At 33.1% G+C, this 25,507-nt stretch overlaps 2 protein-coding genes across 2 annotated transcripts in view; one reads left to right on the top strand and one right to left on the bottom strand.

Moving 5' to 3' along the window:
- Positions 1 to 5,567: 5,567 nt before the first annotated feature.
- On the bottom strand, positions 5,568 to 8,362 carry LOC132545245 (trichohyalin-like). The gene is made up of 3 exons (XM_060208921.1): positions 8,314 to 8,362; positions 7,401 to 7,476; positions 5,568 to 6,147 (listed from the first exon to the last, which is right to left on the bottom strand). Exons 1-3 carry the CDS (start codon positions 8,360 to 8,362, stop codon positions 5,568 to 5,570), a joined length of 705 nt encoding a protein of 234 aa, XP_060064904.1.
- A 12,907-nt stretch (positions 8,363 to 21,269) lies between these two features.
- Positions 21,270 to 25,507, top strand: part of LOC132545241 (molybdate-anion transporter-like) — a 30,929-nt gene continuing 26,691 nt past the window's right edge. The window contains exon 1 of the mRNA XM_060208917.1: positions 21,270 to 21,432. Coding sequence (XP_060064900.1) covers positions 21,285 to 21,432 — 148 coding nt within the window. The 5' untranslated portion in view covers positions 21,270 to 21,284. The remainder of the gene's footprint in view (positions 21,433 to 25,507) is intronic.

Below are 25,507 nucleotides of genomic sequence, written 5' to 3'. Positions count from 1 at the left end.
AAAGAAGCGGGAGAAAAGGAGATCGCCAGTGTCGGATGGTGAATGACTTTGATTATATGTGATTGAAATTGAAGGGTGTCTGCCTGTGTTTGTGAGAGAATGCTGAAGAAGACGGACATGTTTAAAATTAAATCCAAAATTTGTGCTGTTGTGTCCCAAATAAAACAAAGCTCTACTGTTGAAGATATCTTGTTTAATATAATAATGTAAATAAATCAAATTTTAGATATCGAATTTTGTTTGTACTTCAGTCATCATTTTCAATTTATCAGCTGTGTATAACAGTGAAAATGTTTTCTCTTTACTGTTATTGGCGATATATGACAATGTCAGATTATCAGAAGACACAGATTAAACATCAGAAGACTGCAGCTGATAGATCTATCATGACAACTTTGCTCGGATGTAAACCTTTACCTTAATAGATATTCAATTAATGTACATGACATCATGTCCATGTATCAATATGCATCCGGAGACACCATATGATATACATGCACAAACGTTTCTGATAAAATCGCTACGTTCTTGTTTTAAACAATAGAAAATGTCGGTATTGGTTGTATGGATTCAAATATCAAAGCTTCGGCTTGAGTGTTTCCGATAAAACTATCAACCCCACCCCTACAGTGATGACGAAAATTACCAGTTCAGTAACATCTAGTTACCTAGAGAATTAGTGATAATTATCGACAACAACTCGAAACAATACTTACACCGTGAACATTTACAGTAAGCAGCTTATGAATTGATATTTCGTCTAATTATCACCAAAGAATTTATAAACTCTCGCATCAAATCAGAAAAATGTTGTTAAGTAGTAGAAGCTTTAGAATATGTTATAAATTATCTGATTTATGTATACTATATATGAGAGTAGGGATACGGTATGTGGTTTGACATCGCTCCCAGGAGTATGAAATTGTGAAAGGTACGATGGATTTTGTTCCACATTAAAAAAAAATTTTAAAAAAATAAACAAAAAGTCGCTAAAATACCAAATGAAAGACAAGATGACCAAATCCCTGTGTGTTTTCCTGAAAACCTTCAAATAATCATGTTTATTAATTATTCTCCTTAACGTTTGCAATCAGATGCACATTCGACGTCAGTACTCTTTAATAGATTCAATTACATGGAAATGTCTTTGTGAGAGTTTAACCAAATGATCAGACATGATAATAACTGAAAAAGAGTGTCACGTCTGAATAAAAAGTTGTCTCCCTTGCAGCATTGAATTGTTTTACTGTAGATCCGAGTAGATAAACTGTGTATTTAAGATTAATACTCATTAATTGGGACACTGTAATCATTGCCTGCTTCCATGTTTTGCTTCAGACCTCGTGCCTAAGATCAAATAAAGTACAACTTCCATGCAGTATAACAAAACCGATTGATAATGATATTCACAAGCAGTTATATATATAACTGCATTGGAGGTTACTAAGTAGCATTTGCATAAACGCATGACACGGTATAATATCACGACCTAATTTTACTCTGAATTATCATTTCGATTTAAAACCACACTTTCTTCAATTTGTTTCACTGTAACGAAATAACAGTAAAAATATTACTGAGTAATTCAAAAGTTTAGTTTTGTTCGTCGTTGCTTTTTAAATAACAATAATTATGATTAGTGAAATTTTCAGTTACATAACGGCAATCCCTTTTTCAATTTGACGTTATTTTCATCCAACAGAATTTACGTTAATTCGGGGGGGGGGGGGGAGCATCTATTTAAAGAGCAATGAAAAACAATTAATTCCATTACTTACAATGGATTTGTCGACTTTGAGAAGTCTTTAGAGAGGCGTCACTTTTCCGAATTTGAAAGAAAGAAATTCTCGAAACCCATCGGTCTCATGTGTATGTACTTTTCTCAGAGATAGTGGTAATACATAATGATCGCCCGTACACCTTGTTCATCATGTATATACCACCTCTGTGATGATAGATCGTTACAATAATGTTAGTAAAAGGTTTGTAAAATTATCTTCGAATAGAGTTAATGACACACGGAGATATGCGGAGTCTCACAAGACTACACCTGAAACGTTTCGAAATGAATATGGAAATATCCTTGTAGATGTACATAAATTTCTAAATTTCAGAAATGTACTTGACGAGTGATGAATGTAATGATACAAATAGATTTAACCTTTCAATTTTACGTGTTGTATTGATTTGATTCACTGACACATCGCACTAAATTTAGGATAACTATTTCAGTAAATGAAATGTATTTATGCAATTATTCTTATAATTGTTCACTTATACCAGCTTGAGCGGAAGACCAAAGCATTTTGTAAATCTGACGTACCATTTAAGAACGCCTTCCTTTGATCTTTGTAACAGCTTAATTTTGGAATTTAATTTGCCTATTCATTTAGAGGGCATTCAATTTCTAATCTTTATAAAGATATTTAGCTTTATTTTCACAGTAAAATCACAATGATCATAATAAATGTTTGATTTTTGTGCATGCCGTGTCGTGTGTTTCGCAAGGAAATATAAATTTGATATGAGAAAACACAGGAACGGTTTCATTCCCTAGTATCCTATATCACGATATATATGTGATAATTCTAGGAGTTTAAGATTCATATTTTATTAATTATCTTTGACTAATTGTTTATAAAGAAATATTTCAATTTCAAGTTTCAATACCAAATTCAGCCTGGTTTATTTGTCCACAAATTTGATCTGGACGTACAACTGTATGAACACATGCCATACCGATACTTTTAAGGGAGAGTAACTTCACAAATATTTAATGCTAAACAGTAAATAAAATTATTAAAATTTCCTCAAGATTTGCAGAATATAGATAAATCAAGGAAATTTATGTATATAACAAATATTGTATAAATCCAAATACGATATTATAGTAATTTCCAGCAAAACTGATTTGTTTTCCAAGTGTTGATATCCTCTTGATGTCTTGCAATCGTTGTCGTCTACTGACACAATGTTTAACCTACCACTGCCTGAAAATGAAAATCTCCAACAAGGCAGAGAGCGTCGATCCACTGAGCGATTCTGATACAGAACCGCTTCTTGATTAAGTTCTTGATGTCATGGATACATAGGCTTCTGTGAAAGGTCAAAAACACATTCCATGACAATTTAAAAATGGCTGCGGCCTAGTTCGAAGCATGAGGCGACAGAACTCGGTATAGACTCCACGTAGTTGTCGGAGATTTTTCATAATTTCATAAATACATTGACAAAATCAATGTGTGGTATAATCGAATTTTGCCTGGGTAATACTTTTTAATCATCATCTAATTAAAATATTGGACGACATTTTAAACCCAGTCCATTAGACTTGCACAAGTTCTAGTAACTACACACTTATATTTGTTCAAAATATTGAAAAGAAACCGTCTTAATTTAAATAAGCATCGATTCTCGCTGTTGTCGATTCCATGGGGTGATGAATTGAATTGATCTTGAGACAACAAGAACTGCTTCGCCGCTCATTAAATTGGTCACAAGATCACCCCCCCTGGAATCGTTAACAGATTCAGTGCTTAGCTGATTGTTATTTGTGCGACCCTGATGTTTTTCCATTGGTAACATAATCATAATTCATACAAAAATAGCAAGAAAAGTGATACATAAAAAGCATACGTTATAAAATGTCAGATTTGTCAGAGCAGAACAATTTTGTTAAAGAAAGTAGGGTTGTCAACAAGCTTCAAATTGTACCAAAAATGTACTGCCATGACCTCAGATATAGGGATATAAAACGTTTGTGTCGGCAAAACACCAAAATCCTCATTTATCATTTACATCTGAACATTGGCAACAGCTGGCTAAAATTGCCATATGTACTTGTATATAACTCACTTCATCACAGTAAATACAGGTACAGATACAGATATTTTATCAAATAAAGACATCGATACATATATATATATATATATAAACATAACAATGATTAAAAACTTTGCATGAAATGTACGAAAGTATTTAATTCTTAACTAAGGACAAAATTATATAACTTTTAAAAAACTGTAGTTTTATTCAATTGAATCCTTAAAAACAGCTCTAAACATATTATCCTAAACATGTCGGGACTGATAAAAGAACATTTAAAAACAGGTGGTATATGTCTGAACAACAGTAACATTATCGACGAACTAAGCATCTACGTTTCATTGAAATATACACCAGTGCCATGACAATGTTCTTAAAGAAACCTAGAAAGAAGATATATTTCATTACAACATGACATTAAATCATTATCAATATTACTGGATTTCTTTCCACATCAAGCACCTAAAGAGTGTTACAATCACCTTACTTATTTTCTTATTTTAAAACACCACTAAACATTTACAGTCACGATTTACCACAATATTCATTATTGATTTGCCGATTCCTAAGAAGAAACGACTGGAACAGTATTGTACCGAGCTGTTACATTATTGTCACAGGGAATAGTCACGTGTTCCCTTTATATCAGTCCCATAACTTCAGCAGATTTTCTTATCGTAAAGTATGTAGCAGTCGGCAGACTTCATGTAATGTATATTTAGATGAAATTACCTAATTCACGGCTAGCTGATCAGGCTGTGCACACTTTGCTGTAACCGAATCCTGAATCCTAGATAACAGTGATTCTCTGTTATGTTGATATAAATCCACCCATATTTGGAAGGATACTTGGAACACGTGAAAGCCCCGTTGCGGAAATGGAAAACTTTAGTCTTATTATCTTTGGCAGTTTTGTTGTTTCCTAAATACCAATCCGACATAAATCCCAGAGACATTGGCAACTCTCTTCACTCGCGGCTAATGTAACTCAAACGTTCGTATATGATGGAGATCACAACCATATAGTTATTTTACATATGAGTTTCCATAATCGCTACAGAAGTGAACAGTTTCACCTTAATATATGTTGTTTCAATGTACATGTACTACGTACTCATGTTACTATGTAACAGCAGAAGTTTGGTATAACAACAGCCGCAAACATTGTAAATCTAGCCTAAGTTTTTTTTTTTTTTTTTTTTTTGAAATTTCTACCAGAGTGCCCTACTCTACATAATACCTTTCTAAACGGTTCATGTCATTTCTAGATACTTTAAAAACCTACTGGTGTCAAATAAAAAGTATTTCATCATTTTTCTGTTTACATGGCTGGAGATGTTAAAATGGTAAATAAACAGTCACCAACCGCATATAAAGAATAATCACAGTATTAATCAGATGAAGAATAATCACATTTTTGATCAGCTGAAGAGTAGTCACAGTGTTAATCAGATGAAGCATAGTCACAGTTTTAATCAGATGAGGAATAATCACAGTATAAGTTAGATGAAGAAGAGTCACAGTATTGGCAGGATGAAAAATCATCACAAAGTATTGATCAGATGAAGCATCAGCGCAATATTGATCTGATTAAGATTAACTTCAGAATTGTTCATAATAAAGAATAACCACGGAATTCATTAGATGGATAATAGGGAGAATAATCACAGTATTGGTCAAACGATACACATACACACATGTTTTGTTCTGATACACACTAAATCCTGTACCAGCATATGTTGTTAACGTGTTACTTTCCTCCGAAGTTTTGGCTGTTGTTTTTTCAAGTCCTCAATTTCATCAATCAGCTGACGTTCACGTTCACGTAACTTTCGCGTTTCCTCGTTTCCGACATTTTTCGCAGAACGGATTTGTCCAAGAAGACCCTTGACTTTATCAAGCTCTTTTTTCAGTCGATCTATCTCCGTCTGAAGTGATGCCTGAACCTCCATTCGCCTGTTTTCCTCGTCTGTTGCCCTTTCCCGCTCTTTCTTAAGCTCGTCTGCTTTCCTCTTCAGCTTGCTCTTGAGGCTGTTTATTTCGACTTCCATACGTTTAATGTCCTTTTCTTTTATATCAACTACATCCACTATTTCTCGGTTACACATCTCTTTCTCGAGTTTTGCCTGTAGGATCTTTTTCTCTAGTTTCATTTGTTTGAGGTCTCGTTCACGGCCGTTCAGTTCATCTTGAAGCTCCTTGACCTTCTGTGACTTCGAATCCATTGCTCGGTCTGCTGCTTGCTCTGCCATTCGCTCAAATTCTGGCTTCAACTGATCAATGGCGAGTTTCACCATCTGTTTGGTAAAACTTCCGACGATCCTGTGAATAAAAGATATAGTTTGAAGTACTTCTGACTTCGATTTGTCTCATGCAAAATAAATACATTTGTATACTTATCGCTTTCAGTACAAACATGCAACGTTAAGGTCTCATTCTGCGCAAAACCGGAGCAGGACGTACAACATAATTCATATGGTTATATATTGCATTATCATTAAGATTAACTGCGTTCTTCCAAGATAAGAGAGGAAATACGTTCCGTCGTTATACTGAGAGACTAGCAAACTCATACCAAGATCAATAGAGATTTCCTTCTCCAAATTTTGTAATGTTGAAAGTGTGAAAAATCACCAATAACGCGACAAAGCTGTTAATGCAGGAATCTCGAAATTTCTTGTCACCGAAATGCGGCTTAAATAATGTTTACACAGGACGAAATGTTAGTGTCGGTTGTCACAAACAAATGTCACTTTCGTGTTAGGGAGTAAAGTTGCACAAATCCGAATCAGTATATTCAACAACTGAATAACTACGTAGGATAATATACACTTAACCATCAATTTATCTTATTCTTTTGAATTTTTTTCTGAATCCTTATTTTTCTTGACTTCAATTATGCTCAACACGAAAATTAATAACTAGGCGATAATTGACTGGTCATGGAATAAAAGAACAGGAGTACAGAATAGCATAGGACCTTTATAAACATAACGAGTGGGAACTGAACTCAGAATGTGTCACGATATTAAGAATGACTTTCCAAAATACCAAAAATACCATTAAAAAAGAAAAAGAAAAACTAGATAGATTCAGATTAGTCTCACTTAGACGTATTAAAATCTAAATTTATTTTAACCCCCACAATTGATTTATTTTTATAGAGGGGGCATATCCACTTCCACTATTACCTTTGTCGTTGAATGATAAGATCAAGTTAATTAAATCAATTAATGAGGCCCGCTTCTACTTAAAATAAAAGTGAATATATATTATGATTAAATATAATTTTCTTGTCCTCAGGTTATGATTCGATATCCATTACTTTATAAAATAAGATATTACATGAGACAATTTAGTTACTTTGACTCTTTGATCTGTAGGTTTGTCGATGTGAGGCCAATATATCACATAGAAGGGCTTTTTTAAAATCATATCTGCAGCAGAGTAGTTCTACACATTTATAAATGTTTGGTGAGTAGAGTGTCTACAGTTAGATGAGTGTAATCGTTGAACTATCCTAACATTGAGTTGTAATTCTACAGATATTTTTCAATGTTTAGCAGCAGTCCTACCCTAAACTTTTCCTGAAGTCCTGGAAATCCTTGTTCTCCTCTTCCGATAGAACTTCCAGAGCATTTGTCACATCACCTAGATAAGAAGAAAAAAAATCACATCAAAGATATGCCAAACGAAAACAATGAAAATATCGATATGGCATCAAAATCTTTAACTCAAACATAAAAACGTACAATGGAGAATAATTCAACGTGTTCTGAAAGGGTAGGCGTCTTCTGCTTCAACGACGTTGTTTGTCATGCAATGTTTTGTCTGTAAAACACATTAACGTTCGTAAATGGAACACAATATTTCCTAGTGAAATCACATTGACGAACATAACATTTTCTCATAATCTTTGTCTACCTGAATCTTTCGAACCTCTGTCTGGTACGTTAGTCTGTCAGTTGCCAACATCTTGCAAGACAATCGTGATATTTGGGACAAACCATTGAATATCGAACCAAGAGCTACATTGTTAGAGTATTGTAGTGTACATTACCTGTGTATCTGTGTGTTAACAGGTATTGCATTTGTGACTAGCAAATTATGGTCAACCCTTAAATGATGATATTTATTCCGTTTACTTAGACACCATTTAAAAAATCCTACTACATTTTACATATTACTGGTAACAAGTCAAAGTAAATTTCAAATTACAGCATACAGTAACAATATGTGTAATCTGGATTTGTTTTTATTGTCAACATTGACAACTGTATATCATTCGTTCATTTGCATTGTCTCGAAATATGAGCAATTATCAATTTTGTTAGAATCAGAAAAGGAAATTACGAATTTTACATTTTCAGAAGCTGATTGAACATGAACGGATATGATACCAAATCATTGGTGTCCCTGTTAAAAAGAATACCACTTTCTCAGACAGTATAGAACAAATGATCACTAAAGTAACAATTTAAGACTCACGTGATGTGTCATTTGATCTCGTATCGTCACCGTGATAAGCTGCCGCCATAGTGAAATGTGTCACCTGCAAAGAGAGTGAAATAAATTACCTAGTAAGCATTTTTTCTTTAAAAGATAATCAGACAGCCTCTTAATTCTATTATTTTTTTTTATTTTAACTTTTTGCTTACCTAATAATAAAATGAAATAAGATAACCAGCCCTGACTACATTATGAGACGATTATGTTGATCGTGACAGATAAAATCTTATGGAAATCTGCTGACTAATAGATAACAGAGTCTTACCGAGCATCAGGTGACAATGGAAACAAAGGGAACCTTCAGCAAATCACAGTTCGACTAAGTAATATTACAAATGTGTCATGACTATACCTTTTACTCTGCAGTATTCATAGTGCAACTTTAAAAAGGATCGCGCTTTCTCAGATGTGCGTCACCATTCTTTGAGACGTTTAGCATACAAATTGCTCTTTAAACACTGTTATATAGGAAGTCATTCAAAAAGTTTTAAATTTCTAGCAGTGTCTATGCCATATGTGTATCATATCTAAACTTACCTGGTTCTGTAGTTTCACATTAAGATGAATACTATACAGTCACATTTTCTTCCACTGCAAAGTAACTATCCCATACAGCAGTCGATACTGTTACATATGATAACTATAAAGTGTACAACTCGCTAACATGGTGTTTTATCTAGGTGTCACCACACCGAACCACGGTGTTGATATAACTTCTTCCGCCAAACCTTTGTTTGCTCTGGTGGAGAACTGCTTTTTCAATAGTTTGTGGACCTTCTGATAACATGTCTAATTTATCTTTAACATTGTATCAGGGACTATTCACAGAATATAAAAGTATCGACCGGTACCTTGTGTCTGAATACGATCGTTTGAAAATCAAACGATAACCTAGACCTGATACCAAATTGTACTGCAGAAGTTTGTTTACAACTAGAAGTTAGAAACTCGCAATCTCTACAAAAGGCATTTTGTACATTTTCCATGTAAAAATAAATAATAAAGCGATTGATAAAATGTTTACTCTGATGCTGTTTGATTCAATGTACTGTGAAAAAAGACTGTCTCGAAAGTATGAATTGACAAGGTATTCTTATATAATACATCAATCTGGGACAACTCTACATTAACCTGTGTGATAATCACGATGCTTTCAATTCACGGGAAAGTCGACCAATGATTTAAACTGCATCGTACATGTGTTTCATCCTTCTAGGTGATGCTAAGGGCCAAATGTTTGTGGCAATTGTGGTAAATCAAAATTGTCTAAGGAAAGGTAGACTAGGGCTACACTAGCCCCATAACTATGTAAAATTAATAATTTTAGAGTCTAATATTTTAGAGGAATGTAAGTACATGTTTGTATATATGGTTACATATATATATAAAGGTTATGTGACCAACTCTAGTCGACATCAATTGGTCTCGAAGCTAGTTAGAATGCATGGTGTTTTTTTTATCCGCTTTTCAAATTTTATGGATTGATTTAGTTGGCAATTTGTATTGGTCACAGCACATCATTTCATTAATAGTAATCGTAATAACATCGTTGTTGCTCGGTTTTCTTGTTGTCATGCGATACAAGCCACTTGACGCTGAATATAAAAAAATCTACAGGGATGAAATTGTACTTGTATGTCAATTTCAACGTTATGTTCTGTGCACTTGTTTAGTAAGATTGTTATGTTATTGGTGGAATTTAAGACAGTATACAAAATTATAATGTTAGGTTCGTGTCTGTTTACCTTCTGTACTAAACTTTAAGTCCTGTTACTAAGAACTTCGGTCTTGACGGCATGGTGCATACATTTCCTACGTGATCAGCAATATGTTTAAAACAGGTAACAAACAAAATGCACAAAGTAACAAAAGTAATTTCCATGTACGTATAGATATTATTTATACGGTAAACTTGGCGAATTTAATGTGAATTTTCGTATATGTATATCACAACCAATTAGGAAATTATGCATGATATTTTAATGACTATCCTGATATATGACCATTGTGAATTGTAAATCCAATGAGGTATACAGTGTACAATATGGTATTTATTTACAGGACTTTTAGGCTGTAGTACAACCGAGCACAACACATTAATAAAATCATACCCATAGTGCGAGGATGACAGGAGAGAAAAGTCACAGAGAGGAACCATAAAGGAAAATAAGAAATTACAATGACGAATCATCACCAACATTGTCATACATTATCATCATGAAGAAAACATCGCAGTGTTTACTTGCCGAGAATAATTCGTTGTACAGTTGTAGGCTTTGTAATCGTGATATAAGAAGATGTGGTAATTTCTTGATTGTATGTCTGCTGGCTGTTTTGTTGCATATATGGAGCTCAACGTCGCATTAGTTTAATTAGACGTAGAAATAGAGGACTGGTGTCATTGATGAAATAAATGCCTTACATCCTTTCAGAGCTTCTGGTCTTATTCTCCTAATTCTTTTTAGAGTCTCCGTGTAAAACGTTTAATCGGATTAAAAAGGTAGAAAATACAATAAAGGACTATTTTAGTAGCTAATCATTTATTACTGTTTGTAAATAATATTTAAACGGTCCGTAGCAATAACTATTACATCCATCCCTACAACAGGCTTCGCCTAGTGGGCATGGATTGTCGAGGTCACACTGGGAAAAACATTTTCCTGCTCCTGGCGGATGTGACGTACGATCCACGTGATCACCACACTTCGGAATGATATCTATACAGCTGGCACAGTAGTCATAGGAACAACACTTCTGGTAAGGCTGACAATGGAAGTCGTTCGCACAATCGGACAAACATCTTAAAGACCAATTTCGCTGAGCCAAAAGTGGGTGCGGACAAAGACCAGCTCGAGAACGTGTGGAAGCTAAATGAAGAAAAATAAATCTTATATGAGAAATATAAAAATGAGGATTTACTAATTATTAAAGCCTAAACAAAGGAAACAGAGCCTATGTAGTTTTTTTTCTGTCAAACATATTCTTGTAAAGTTTCTTTTCTTTATGCATGAGCCACAAACATCGCTTCAATTGTTGATTTCATAATATATGTGATTTCAAAATCTAATATAAAGATTTTACTACAGTCAAAAACACATTTGTTGATGCTATTCTTGAGAAAAACAAATAAAAGACTATATCACAAGATAATACACATAAATGAATAGAAACTTTCAATACATAATTAGATACAGTGAAGACAATTAATTCAACAAACTGCAGCACACAACCGTTTCGTTCTTCTAGGGTTCGTCAGTAATGCTGAGGGCCTAAATGTCCAAATCTACACAATGTAAGAAGCTATTTAGGAAAATCAAAATTGATAGAAGAAATGTCTAAATGTGAAGTGGTATTAGCCCATAAATTCAATAAATTTCATGTTTTCCATATGTCCATTGATTTCAAAGATACATTGTATGGATAAAAATGTGGAATAGAGGTTCGGGAATCCCCACGAAGTATATGTCCGCCAGTAGTGTCTACCACCAGCGATCTCAATGATTGAACAAAAGACATATAAGTGAATAGCTGCTTTCAATACAAACTGCGAGATAGAAACAGCAAAGCCAAATCATGAATCAAACTGAAACATATTGTTGTTCTGTTCTTCATGTCGATACAAAAACTGTGGATAAAGGAAGAGAAGGCGACAAAAAAAAAAAAAAAAAAACAGGACAACGGGATTGTACTATTTAGATATAACAGCAAACGTACCATTATGTACAATAACAACTAGCACCAAAATTCCGACCACAGTTCGACAAATGTTCTTGATTGTTCTCATTCTTGACTGGTCCTGCAAAATAAAACCAATGTGTCAAATATTCATTAGGATATAACAGCAAAGAGGACGAAAAGTAGAGAGGGATGTTAACATAATTGTATCGTCGCCTTACTTCTCTTGAATATAGTCAGGCTCACTTCAGCGCGGTAGTTGCTCTTTATAACAAAGGATAGATATTCCATTTTTTGTACTAATGTTAATGTTCTACGCACTTCCAATTTACCTCTCATTCTATCAGAAAGAGTTTTTTTCTGAAGATGTTTGCGGAAATAGGGTAATATGGCCTTTTCGTACTGTCGGAAACACAGGGGCGTGTCGCAAATTTCCAACTCACGATCCATATATATGTATTACAGTAACAATAATACATATATTTTAACCGTGGACTGGAAATTCGTGCCAGGTCCCTGTGGCATAAAATCACACGATATTTATGCACCAGGATGTTTACCACAAAGTGACGTAATTAACCATCTTTCTATCAATCTTACATTGTTTATCGCATATTAATGACCATTGCCTTCTGTAAGATTTACAACAGACAGGCGAGTGAATAGCACCTTTTAATACAAATCTATAGTCAGATACAGTGGAGCTTAATAACTGCATCAGACAACTGTTTCGTCTTTCTAAGACTTGTCAGTGATGTTAAGCGCCTGAATTTAGAAGCGATCGAAATAATAGAAAACAATGTCAAAATTCAGATGGGAAGATGCACTTCCCAATAATTAAATAAAAACCGTAATTTTCATATATCTGATAATTTTTAGATGAACGTCGAGTGAATTTTCTTAACCTGATCACTTTTTGAATGAATTGGGTTTTCGAGGTTGGTATTAACATTCAGTTGTAGTTTTGTATGACACAAGAGATGCGAATGGCATTTCTGCATTTTTGTCCATATTGTTTGTCTAGATGATATATAAGCAATTTTCGTAATATTCAAGGAAACTTGTGTTAAATAATCATTCTATTGTTTTTTTTATCGTGGAGAACTTATGAATACGCATGAAAAAGTAACCCGGATAAAATGGGTATGTCGTATTCTAAATTTTATAGCAAGAAATCATAATATATCAGGTTTTCTATTGTGTCATATCTAAACATTTAAGTTACAATTTCTACCTAATGCTGAGAAAATTGACTTAATAACGGCAACGGAAAGACGATATTGATAAATTTTCCGTTGTTTTGTTATTATTCTTGTTGTCTTTCTATTCAATTAGTGACTTTGTCACACCATCTAATATATCAATGCATTTTGAACCATTATGAAGCATCAATTTAGATTTAAAGATTGTTTGAAGGTAGAGTAATCTTTTCACAACCATTATGATACCAAATTGAATATCACTCCTGTTGGTCCACATGCGAGGCTTTAGTCTTAAAAAGAAATTATCAAATGTGTGGGCTAATCACCTGATAACTTCTAGCATCTGACTGGAGAAACGAATCGATATCGTATAACTTAATGGTGAATGAAATGCATCATGAACTTCTGATCTACTCTTTGCTAAGTAATTATTTCCATATAAAGAATGTTTATATCTTCTAACTCTATCAACACTGTTAATAGATTACTGCGTCCGTGACATACATTACCTGGCGATGTTTGAAACAAACAATATGATGGGTGCCATTTGTTGTTAATAATTGTCAGTTATCTGACTTTATATCATAGAAAATATCAGTTCTCAGTAGACGGACGAAATAACTGTATGATTTAATAGTTCATTATCTAGCTCTGCTGTCTATAATTGTTATTAAAAGGGGCAATTAATTCATTTGTCTTTCATACAATTCTATCAGATGTTAAAATTTCTTAACAACTCCAAGTTGGTACCTATATATATCTTGTAATTAGCATACTACTGACATACTAATTAAAATTTATTAATTTTAAAGCATTATTCAGTATGTTTCAATATTTCTAAGCTTTTCTGCTTCAATTTCCCAATCGTCATTGAAAAATGAAAATAAATTATCTATTGAAAAATCTTTAAGCGTTAAAAACACTCTTCGGTCGCTATGGAACTCATTCTCTTTCAAATAATATATGAATGTAAATTAATTCAAAATACTGATAATTATAATGGAATTCATCCTAGATATGAACCTTTCAAAGAATATCAATCAATGATTTGAATTTTCGTTGAATTAGTTTCTTCTTTTAAGTTGCTTAATTGGATTTATATATATATTGATAACATAAACTGATAGACGTTACAGTCTTAGTTTTAATAGTATAATTTGTAATGGAATCGATCATTATCTAGACATCGAACTTTTTCAAAGCAGATAGTTTTGTAATAATAAATATTCAAAACAATAAATATTCTAACCGTCCTTATGTCTAACACTTACTTACCGATATCAATCTCAATACATAGAAAAGTTAACAATGAAGTTAAGAGTTATTACCTGTCTGTCTGGCCAGGTGTTCCACACCACAACTACACGTATGAACTTTTCCCAGTTTATATATAGTTGACATCAGAGTGAATGTACATGGTAATGAGGGGTTAAATCAATTACCGGCGTATATACAAAGCTAGAAACACTACAGGTTATTAAAGAATATGACTGGTCACCTTGTCAAACCGTCATGGTCTGTATGTTTCTGACTTTGTTAGCTGGTTAATGTCAAAATCAGGTTCTAATTTAACGTATTTTTTCTTTCTTCTTTTAGATATTCAATTATAAAACATATGAATTTCCTTAAAGTTTAAAATAATCTTGTATTTCAAAATCACATTTTAATGCCAGATCTTTAAAATTTTGGAAATGAAACAAGCTTAAATTATTCATTCATTGATTATGTTAAACATGCTCTACGAAACAGTTCATGACGATTTAAGACACGAGACACATTATACTCCACACCTTAGCAGGAGGGTTAGAATCAGGTGAGATTTTTAAATATACATTTGACGTATGATGTGGAATGACAGGTCACTATCTATGTTTTATACAATCTTTGTGCACTAGACTCAAATACTTGTACAGACACACGTATTCGTGCATGATCGATCTCCGTGATGCTTGAGTTTATATATATATATATATATAAGAAGGGCCCCAAGCACTCTGCGTACGGAATTACGTCAATGATATACTCCCATTCAATAGTGATTCTTTGTTTTAAATTCTATAAGTTATCCTGATTTTTGTCAGATGTATTATGTAGTATACATTACCATTATCTTGATATATTACACGTGACGTCTCTATGTGTGATATAACAAATTCTTTATATGATATTGCCGATTAATTAAAAAAAATATCTAGTTCGTTTATTAATTTAAATATTGCCAGAAAAATCGATAATATAGTGGGGACTTTTTTCTGATATCAAGAAATACATATACTTCAGGGAGCTTACACCCATTGCCTATCCTATTGTAAACCGATATCCTAATTTCCTTCAGCAGATTAAAAATATACAAACCGGATTCACTTGGAATAGTTTTTTCAGCATCATTAGATGTAAACAACATAATATTCGTTCATTGCCGAGTGCTGTTAATTTTTATTCAGTTTTTTTTTTAATTCGTATCTGCTTGTAGAAGTTATTGAAGAGTAAAGATTTTGTTGTCAAATTAACTGTTTTACATAATGAAACTTACTATACAGCGAAAGGTTTGTCTCAAGGATTATCTTGATCATTATTCTTAGCTACACTTGTGAAGTTTAAAATGTGTGTCACTTTGGAATACTCAAACAAGTCAAATCATTATCAAAGGGAAATCGATAGAGGAAGTGCAAATTCTGTATGCTAGGATATGGGCTCCTTACTCAGAATCCGAACGGATAAGAAAACGCTATTTTACATAAGAATTAGTAAGTATCGGAATCCAATATGCTGAGAAAAGACAACGAAAAGCGTTAGAAAATGAAAGTATTAATTATTCATCAAGTTTCAACTTCTTAATCAGGCCCCACTTGTATAAAATATCTCAATTTCAGATTTCCTTAAGCCCAGATTTTCCTCAGCTAATATGTCCTTGAAAATATCTTGTATGAAAATTCCTCAAGGAATTTCAGGACCTCCTAGCCGAGGACTTCCTCCTGTTCCATGAGAAAATTTTATACAAGCCGCTTTTGAGGAGATATCAGCAGAGGAAAATCTCGACTTGAGGAAATCTCAAGTTGAGATGTTTTATACAAGTGGGGCCAGGTTCCAGATATTTGATTCTGATTTGTAAATGTTATACTAACCATTCTGAAGCAATTAATACATAAGACTGAATATAAGACTGAACAAAAGACTGACCAAAGACACATAAGACTGAACAAAAGACATATAAGACTGAACAAAAGACATATAAGACTGAACAAAAGACTAAACAAAAGACACATGAGACTGAACAAAAGACATATAAGACTGAACAAAAGACACATAAGACTGAACAAAAGACACATAAGACTGAACAAAAGACACATAAGACTGAACAAAAGACACATAAGACTGAACAAAAGACACATAAGCCTGAACAAAAGAAACATAAGACCGAACAAAAGACACATAAGACTGAACAAAAGACACGTAAGTGGATTACATTATTCAATAAAAAATATTAGAATCGGATACAGTACAACTAAATAATTAATTAAACTTAATCACTAGATGTAAATAAGAGAGCGGTTTCCACTTTCAGCACTGAATATCTGGATTATGGTGTAAACCATGATTCAGTCTATTTATATATGAGCAAACTATATTTAATCATATAAATTATTAAGTTTCGGAACTAATTCACAAAATATTCAATTGACTTCTTGATTCATTATTGTCTCTCTGTGAAAAAATAGAACTTATTATCTGTGCCATATTTTACGAGTTTGATTGATTATATTCATAAAATCAAGTTAAATTAAGTGATCAAAATTAAGGAGGCAAAACTCGTTGTATTGCTTCAAAAATGTGAGGAAATACATATTATGTTACAATAATAAGTGGTTAGACCTGGTGTAAATAGAAGTTATACAGCTAGTGGTTGTGGTATAAAAGGTTATGTAAAAATTGTAATCATATGTCGTCATAATAAACAGCAAATATATTTATTGATTTATTGACTTGATTAATTGATTTTATTTTTCTTGACTATTAAACAAACTGGTGGTATGACTGGATGTGCTTGTAACGAATAGTTATGCATCATGGTATTTCATTCACACTAATTATATTTCAAAAGTTACAAAAAATACGAGCTTTAGTGAGTGGTTTTGTAACCTTTAGGAAATAACTATTGAGTGTGAAGGAAATACCATGTACTAGTACAACAGCCATAAGTGTGTGTACCTGTTTGTACAAAAAAGAAAGAAAAAAACTATTCCGAACTTGGATTGGCTTGTTATGTACCTACGAGTGATTTGTTCATCAGTTTGTGCGTAATGATATGGCCTTTGGTACTACGTCGCTTATTCTTATGCAATACTGACAATTTCGTGAAAAATCTTATTTCGAAATAAATTAGGTTGTTATCTGCAGAGCAAAAGTAAAGTTAGAAATAAAAAATCAAATTATGATAAAAACAACCACGAGCTACTTACTGCGCGTTCTTCTTTTCAAGAGTCCGTAACTGGATTGATGTTAGTCTATATCGGAACTCTTGGTGTAGTAATGGTGGAACATTTAAGGAAAAGATTTGTGATATAGTTTCTTTTTAACGATGGAGTTATACCAATTGTGAGTAATTTTGAAATCAATATAACTTGCCTAAATTTCGATGAATATAAACATGAATATTTGCAAAATACAATTATCTGCACACAAGCTGATTATAAATGATGAAAGCGGATTGGTAATATTGAGGAGTAAGACAAATTATACAAAAATGGCATATTGTCTTTCTTACATATCATCTTTCATCTTGAATGTCTCCACCGAGGATTCTTTCCTCAACAATGACACAAGTGAACCAAATATATTGCTGGATTACACAATGTCAACGTATGATATCGATTCGGTATCTTGTAAACTTTTCTTTCTGTTTATTCGTCAGTGAATAATTCTTACATCTGTCAAATAATAGTGTTACAAAACGTTGGTATAATTTAAACAAAGAACTACAGTTATATGTGTGATAAAATTCTTCAGTTTTATGTCATTAACTTCCAAATGATTTTATGAATTCTCGATATATGTCAGTTTTAACTTTCATGCTTAATTAATCTGTCAAACTTATCAATATTTTCGTGTTTCCAAACTTTTGTGTATTCAGTAATTTTATTGCTGGTTGATTTTTATTATTACGGATATATTGGGTTACATAGACAATAAAGGCGCTGATTACACGGAATTATACGTTTAACAACAACTCATTTAGATATTATTATAACTACAGATGACCTACATATAACTGTATTTCATCAACCTTATCGACTTTATAGGAATTTGGTGGTGGAGGTATTTTGGTATATACTAACAATAAGCAGAGACGTGTAAAACACGTGTTATAAACATCTCTCCAATAAGCCAATTGCTTATCGAATTTGAAATTTCACCAGTGATGAGGTAATTTGAAATCTATTTAAATGTCATATTATCCATTTTCTATCGTTGGCACTGCTTCCAGGACAAAGCATTCTGTTTCACCTTTCTGGGAAAACCTACATACCTCTATTAACAGTAATATCGATATCTCACCAAATACAATAATTACTGGTGATCTAAATGTCGACTTATTAAATGTATCTACGAACTATGTTCTTTTGGATGTTATGAACCCATTCGTCCTGGGCCAAGTAGATCCATCTGACTCGACCTTATTCTTTTAACTCGAACACTTTCTAGTATTGATTCTCGTGTGATATTAGTTGTATATTAATTTGCTTTTAAATCTACGTACAGGGCAGACTCTCAAATGTTCTCAATAATCGTATATCTGATTAGAACAGGAATGATCTTTTCCTCAAATGCAACTCAGCTGACATTGTCTGTGAACATTTTATAGCATTCTCCCGAAATTTTGCAAATTCATGAATTCAATCTGAAGTTAGCAGAATAGGTCGTATCGTTGGAAACCCGCGAGACTCTTCTGTTTCCCAATTTGACACATGGATCCGGGTCTCTTGGGTTTCTGACGATCGGCTAAAGCACTGAGCACTGAGTCTAAATCAAATCTCATATTTGAAAAAAAAACAAAAACAAAAAACAGAAGCCATAGACCCGTGATATGAAAAGATCGTGTGTGAAGGGAGATAACTAGTGCGTTTCTCAAAAAAATGTGTTAATTTAATTTAGTATTTTTCATCTTTCTGTTTGCAGTAAAATTGTATTACCGAGGTAATATTACTATAATTTTACAATTTGAGTAATAATTTCTTGTTTCATGTATGAAAGAAAAAATGATATTGTGCATTACTTCAGTAAATTAACCGCAAACTTTTTGAATGTTTCCACCGATATCCTACCCTCAGTAATAAGTCTATTTATTAATACTTGTTTTCCCATAGCAATGTTTCTAGCTGAATACAGTTTGAGCTGAAAAAAAAAACTTCAGCAAATCATTAAATAACAGATACAAGAATGTGAACAGACCAATATATTATTCAAAATTGCAAAATGAGAAATTATTTTGCATTTTTGGTATTATGCTGATAAAGTATTCTTTATAATTATAGATACATATATATATGTATACAATGGCAGATGCCAGTATAACAACATAATTAATTTGGTCAGGAGTTTGATCGCTGCGTTATTTACAATAAAACATTCGGTCTTGAATATAATTGTAATTAAAACATGAGAAGTTCAACTATGTAATTTTAATAACAAGAACTTGTTTTATTTATAGCGTTACTATATCTTTTTAGCTTTTTGAATTATATATAACTTATCCGATGTTTATTGCAAAAAAATAGAATCTCTACCATTTTTTCCGAGTAAAGTGAGGTGAAGGAAATTGCAAACTGTATTTGAGAGGTAAGCCATATTCCCTGATAAATAAATTATACAATGCATTTTTTACATCATGGATAACGTTAATTCACTACAGTTAAAAAATAACAAAATAAATAGAAATTACAGCATTTACCCAGAATGCACTTACTGATAATATCCCATTTTATAACGGAACGGTCAATAGTACTATCAAAACTTATTATTACAAGTTGAATAATTGAAGATTTCGATGAATATGTTATTGAAAGCAAATGAAGGTATGGTTGACGATAGTAGATGTCCAATCATTTTAAAAGTTTAATATTGACATACATGAAATTATAAACATTAAACATGTAAACAATGTTGGTAAATATTTACAATAACTATGCCTTTACCACACTTAAGTTCTGATGTATGAGTTGGACGTAGAACGGGTGCTCCGCCCATAGAGAACCACCCTCTAACTCTCGCGAGATCTCATGTGTTTAGATGTTAAATAGTAAATGCTAAATAATGTGACATAACAAGGTAAAACATTGCAACATGTCCCAGGGACATATCAATCAATAATACCACTAGATATATGTACATGATATTTCACACTGGCCAGTTATATTAAAATTGTTTTTGACAGAATCCGACGGCCATTTCGTTACCCAGTCATCAGCTATTTAGCCATAATGCTTAACTTCTAATGTACTGGTGAGAAATATATTTATTACCTTTTTTCAAATAAAACAGTTACCTCATCACCATATTAGTGATGTCTTTCGCGCTTGTCTTTCATGTCCGCTACGTGAGTTAATAAGACATACCTCTATGTACTCTGGCAATACAAACTGCAGGAAGAAAATGATAGGAAATTGTTAAATTAGGTTACTTAATTAAATATATATATATATTAATATAAAGTCAATAAATGTAGGAATTCCAATTAGAACCAATTTCATAACAAAATCTAGGCTTAATTTAAAATCCATGGTTTTCACTTGATAGAATTTTATCTATCAAAAGTTGCACGTACTTGCATTGATTGGAAAGTAACTCGTATTAGTTTGCTGTAAAAGGCTTACTTACACGCTTATACGACTTAAGGGAATCGATCGTGTATATTGTACATATGTGCGTGTGCCCCTAAGCGACAGAGACGCTGAGTAGTTTCACAGTTACGTCCCTTCGGCTTCCGGGAGACGTTTCAGGTCTTAAGGTGCCAGAACTGGCGGAATGACAGCAATCTGAAAGAGGTGGACATATTGAGAAACTTCTTCTTTTATTATGAATATCTTTATATCAGGGTTTGCACTTTTGAGTGTAATATGCATACTACTGTTTGTTTACACACGTACGTCCTTGCCGACCGTGGGAGATGCCAGCTTCAAGCAGTTTCAGAGGATCTATCTGGTAGTGTACATGTTGGCTATGGGTGAGTGCACAACCATCATGTTAAGTCTTGTAGTTTTATTTTACCGTATGCTATTTGATTCGTGTGATTATTTATAAGATTTGGGGGACAGGAATGATAAGTAGGCTTTGTTTTTGATACCACTGACTCCGTGGCCAGCTCGGAATTCAAGCAATGATATATTTAAATGAAGACCCGTTTGACCACTTAATAGTTTATGCATGATTTATGAGAGGATATTTCGGGAATTTAATTTTGTTTTTATTTTCAAAAGATATTTTCTCAGTGACATATCTCTTGCATGATTAGAACGGATTTAAACAATGGGTATAAAGTCACTGATAATTATGATAAAACTGAAATTATTGCTCAAGGAGAAGGAAGCTTTATTCTTGCCAGCAGGCATTGATAGCCTGATCACACTGGATAGCATGGATGATATGATGTACATCTGAATGCCATTATATAATAGCATTAAGGGATTTTTGGGACTCAGATATTTCAGTCTTTGTCTTGTGTTTTTCCCCTGGGACTCACTCAAATTTTTTAACATACTTTATGTAGGGGTGACTATTGAGGCCAAAAAAGCTATCACTATATCATTGCAATGTTAAAATTATTGCAATAGTCATGTAACGATTGTGATACTATCCTATGTTCAATTTAGCAAATGCTAGGACTGTAAAAAAACATTTACAATTTTCACACAATCAAGTATGATGCATGGTGATATAACATTAAAGTTGTTATTCATTGGAGTTTAATATCGCAGGTGATTTTTTGAATGCCTGCTCGATATGAACAGAGACGTATATAACACAGAGACTGGAAACTCCCGCAGTTCTCGTGATACCACGCACGTCCTATTGTCTTCTCGAAGGAAATGTATCGAGTGCGAGATTTGGTTGTGCGCTTGCGCTGTAAGGCGGAGGCTTTCCGTGTGTTGTTTTGACTCATCACATGGTTTAGCGTAATGATGAAGGCGACAATGGTCAGTGAAATACATCTGGGAAACCTCACCTAATGTATTGTTATGGAGTATCTGTGCCCATTTGGCATTATATCCAAAATAACAGAAGAGAATGTAGTGACTTTAAAAACAAAAACAATTGTTATTGCTTCTTGTGTATCTTTTGTATAATCATTAGTCATCATGGACCTCAGTGTCATGTTTACCTCATAATCCAATTCAGGTTTTATTCATAAAAGATTCTAAAATTAAAACAATCATTTGATTAAAATTCAATATAAAAAACACAGCTGTTTGCAAGTGGAGCACTGGCAATGATTGTGTTAATATCCTCGATCTTTTGAGTTCCCTTCCACGTAAACTACCTATATTCTGTTGTAAAATAATAAACTTTCCATGTGTTTGTCACTGGGAATTTCATGTTGTCTGAATATGATATGCACTACGTATAGTGTATTTATGTGTGTTTTGACACAATTCAGATATTAATTTACCAATTAATAAGACAATTTCTCAGAATTAAGAGACTGAAAATATATATTTTTGTCTAATCTAAATGTTTGAATATCTTGGTTACAGTCAACATTCCAAATCCTAAAAAATAACAATAACAAACAGCAACAACATTTCCCTCTGTATAAACCAAGAACTTGTCACATATAAATATTTGATAATTCAGAATTAATGATCAAAGACTTTTCCCTGTATAGATTGTTGACACTGATATGAGTTCTACAGGTTAACACCTCAGGCAATGATCTGGCAGTGGTCTCTCAATATAATGATTACACACAATGTCCATCGGTACTCTATACACCTCTGGTTCTTCAGGTGTTTCTCTCGGTAAAGATCCAGCACTTGTCATGCGTAAATACTAAGTAATTCAGAATTAATTATCAAATATTTAAAAACAGACCAAGAGATTCTTCCAAGTTTTCTTTATGACTTATTCATTTGAAGGTGTATAGAGGCTTTGTTAACTCTGACATAAGTTCCACAGGTTAACACTTCAGGCAATGATCTGGCAGTGGTTGCTATTACTGCACAGTGTCAATCAGTAACTAGTATTCTGTACACCTGTGGCTTATCATGCTGTTAGAAAAAAATGTCCAAACTATTGCAGAAATATCACTTAAGTCCATTCCATTACCCGAAAGTATTTTTTTGAACCGGAATTCCAGTTTCCGGACTGGTGAGTACAATTAACATTTTGAAATTTCTTTCTGGATTGTGAGTTGTGTGGACTACTGGCGTCCAGATTATCGCAGGTCCACTGTACGAAATATACTTTGGAAAAACCAAATAGATTATAAAGGTACTATGTGTATGGAAAGTCTAGCAATTTGAGAACCATACAGTGTACTTATAAAACTTCTTCATATTTAATGAAAACATATGAAAAGTGATAGCTTCATCAGTTGGGTTGTGTTTATACAAAAATGTAGCTGTAGATCTCTGACTGTATATCAATTCAATTTTTTGTCATACTGTTGGCTATTTTATCTATGGTCTGTCTGTTCCTGAGCAACCCATGCTACCTTTTTTCCATTGAAGTATTGGGAAAAAAATCTATTTCAAGCTTTCTTATGTAGGTTTCCGTTCTGTCCATTGCCGTGCCTATGGAATTTTGAGTCTGATCAGTGAAACAAAATGAAAATAGATGGCCAGTGACAATTGAAGTTTGTTTTCAGTATTTCTGGAGAAGAACTTGAGGGATATTTCTTACACCTATTATGTGTGTGCCTCATGGTCCCCAGCTTTGCCCATTTAATTTTGAGACTGATCAGTGAAACAGATTAGCAAACAGCCAGTTATCTTTTCTTTGATAGTTGGTTTGTTGTCATTTTTTTCTTTTTGAGAAGCTCGTTTGATTTCAGTGTCTGCGCCAGAAATCAAATGGTGACTTGAGGCCATCTTGGATTTTTATTTCTTTTTTAGATTTCATATCATGATTCCCTTGTTATCAAATGATTATATATGTGGAAAAAGAGTAGGAAAGAAAAGGTATAGAAAATATCAGACTTGCATAGAACCAATAAAATCATTCAATGGTTGGCACCGAAAAAGATTTCAGTTCCGGACGACACACTAAAACTGCAAGTTTTGTTTGAGTACCGGCTATGTACTTATTTTTTTTCTGACACTACCTGAAGTAAATGTGGAACTACTCCTTGAATAAATGTGCACACAAGCTTAAGGTTGTAATTTTATCACGTGTGAATGATCTAGTGAGAATCTGTGTACTGCCCTAGACAGACAAATATTACACAAGTACATAAATGTATAAATATTTACTAAACATTCTCTTGTCACCCTGTTGTGAATATTACCATGGTTATTATGTGTTCTGACTTTGAAGTATGACCCAGTATACAAGAGCGTATAAGGTAAATTTATCCTCAAATTGTGATACATGTATATATTTCATACAATTAAATTCCAAATATAGAATTCCTACAACAGTCTGACCTTTTTAATAAGATGGGGCAGGTTTTTTCCTGGTTGGCTTTGTTGATATGAATCAAAATGTAATAGAACTAGTGTAGCCTCTTGGTTGAGTTATTCCTCAACAGCCAGGCTAGTTTATAAGGTTCTTTTATTGCATGAAAGAAACTACAACACATTAATCATGAAGATAATACATGGACATAAACATCAAATACATTAACGCTACAAATTATCTGTGATGTAGGTACACTTAAGTGTTTTAGACCAATTATGAAATAATAAACTCGGCTCAGTCCATGTGTATGCAACTTACTAGGGGTGGTTCACATGATTATGAGCATAAGCTTGATATACAATATGTTGCCTGTATGACGGATTTATGGAGATTGATGTTTTAAAATTAGTGTTTGCTATCTGATGTGAATCAGCAGGTAGCACATTCACTTATTTGTATCTGCTGATGACATTCAATGGTAGAGGTAGATCTACCTTGCAATGGTTAAAAATGTTGTTTTTGGTTTATATCAAGCATGATTGAACACTAATCAAATCTTTCATATCTGTACACAGATGTAGACATGCTGTCCTCATATATCTGCTATTTATTCATATTGAAATAGCTATATAGCCAAGGAAGAAAGTAAACCTGTATTTTTGAAAAGGTTGCTATAGCATTCC

The sequence above is a fragment of the Ylistrum balloti genome, unplaced genomic scaffold (genome assembly GCF_031769215.1).
Source record: "Ylistrum balloti isolate Yb309-2 unplaced genomic scaffold, AGI_CSIRO_Ybal_v1 Utg369832, whole genome shotgun sequence".
NCBI classification, from domain to species: domain Eukaryota; kingdom Metazoa; phylum Mollusca; class Bivalvia; order Pectinida; family Pectinidae; genus Ylistrum; species Ylistrum balloti.
Note: the sequence above shows the minus strand (reverse complement) of the source record. Positions and strands in the feature narration are given on the sequence as shown.

What these genes read in the sequence shown, in the direction of transcription:
- LOC132545245 (XM_060208921.1), bottom strand. Translation starts at nt 8,362, where the DNA reads ATGGCGGCAGCTTATCACGGTGACGATACGAGATCAAATGACACATCA. An exon ending in GAGATCAAATGACACATCAC is followed by an intron (nt 7,477 to 8,313) that starts GTGAGTCTTAAA and finishes CTTCTTATCTAG; the next exon opens with GTGATGTGACAAATGCTCTG. An exon ending in GACTTCAGGAAAAGTTTAGG is followed by an intron (nt 6,148 to 7,400) that starts GTAGGACTGCTG and finishes TTTTATTCACAG; the next exon opens with GATCGTCGGAAGTTTTACCA.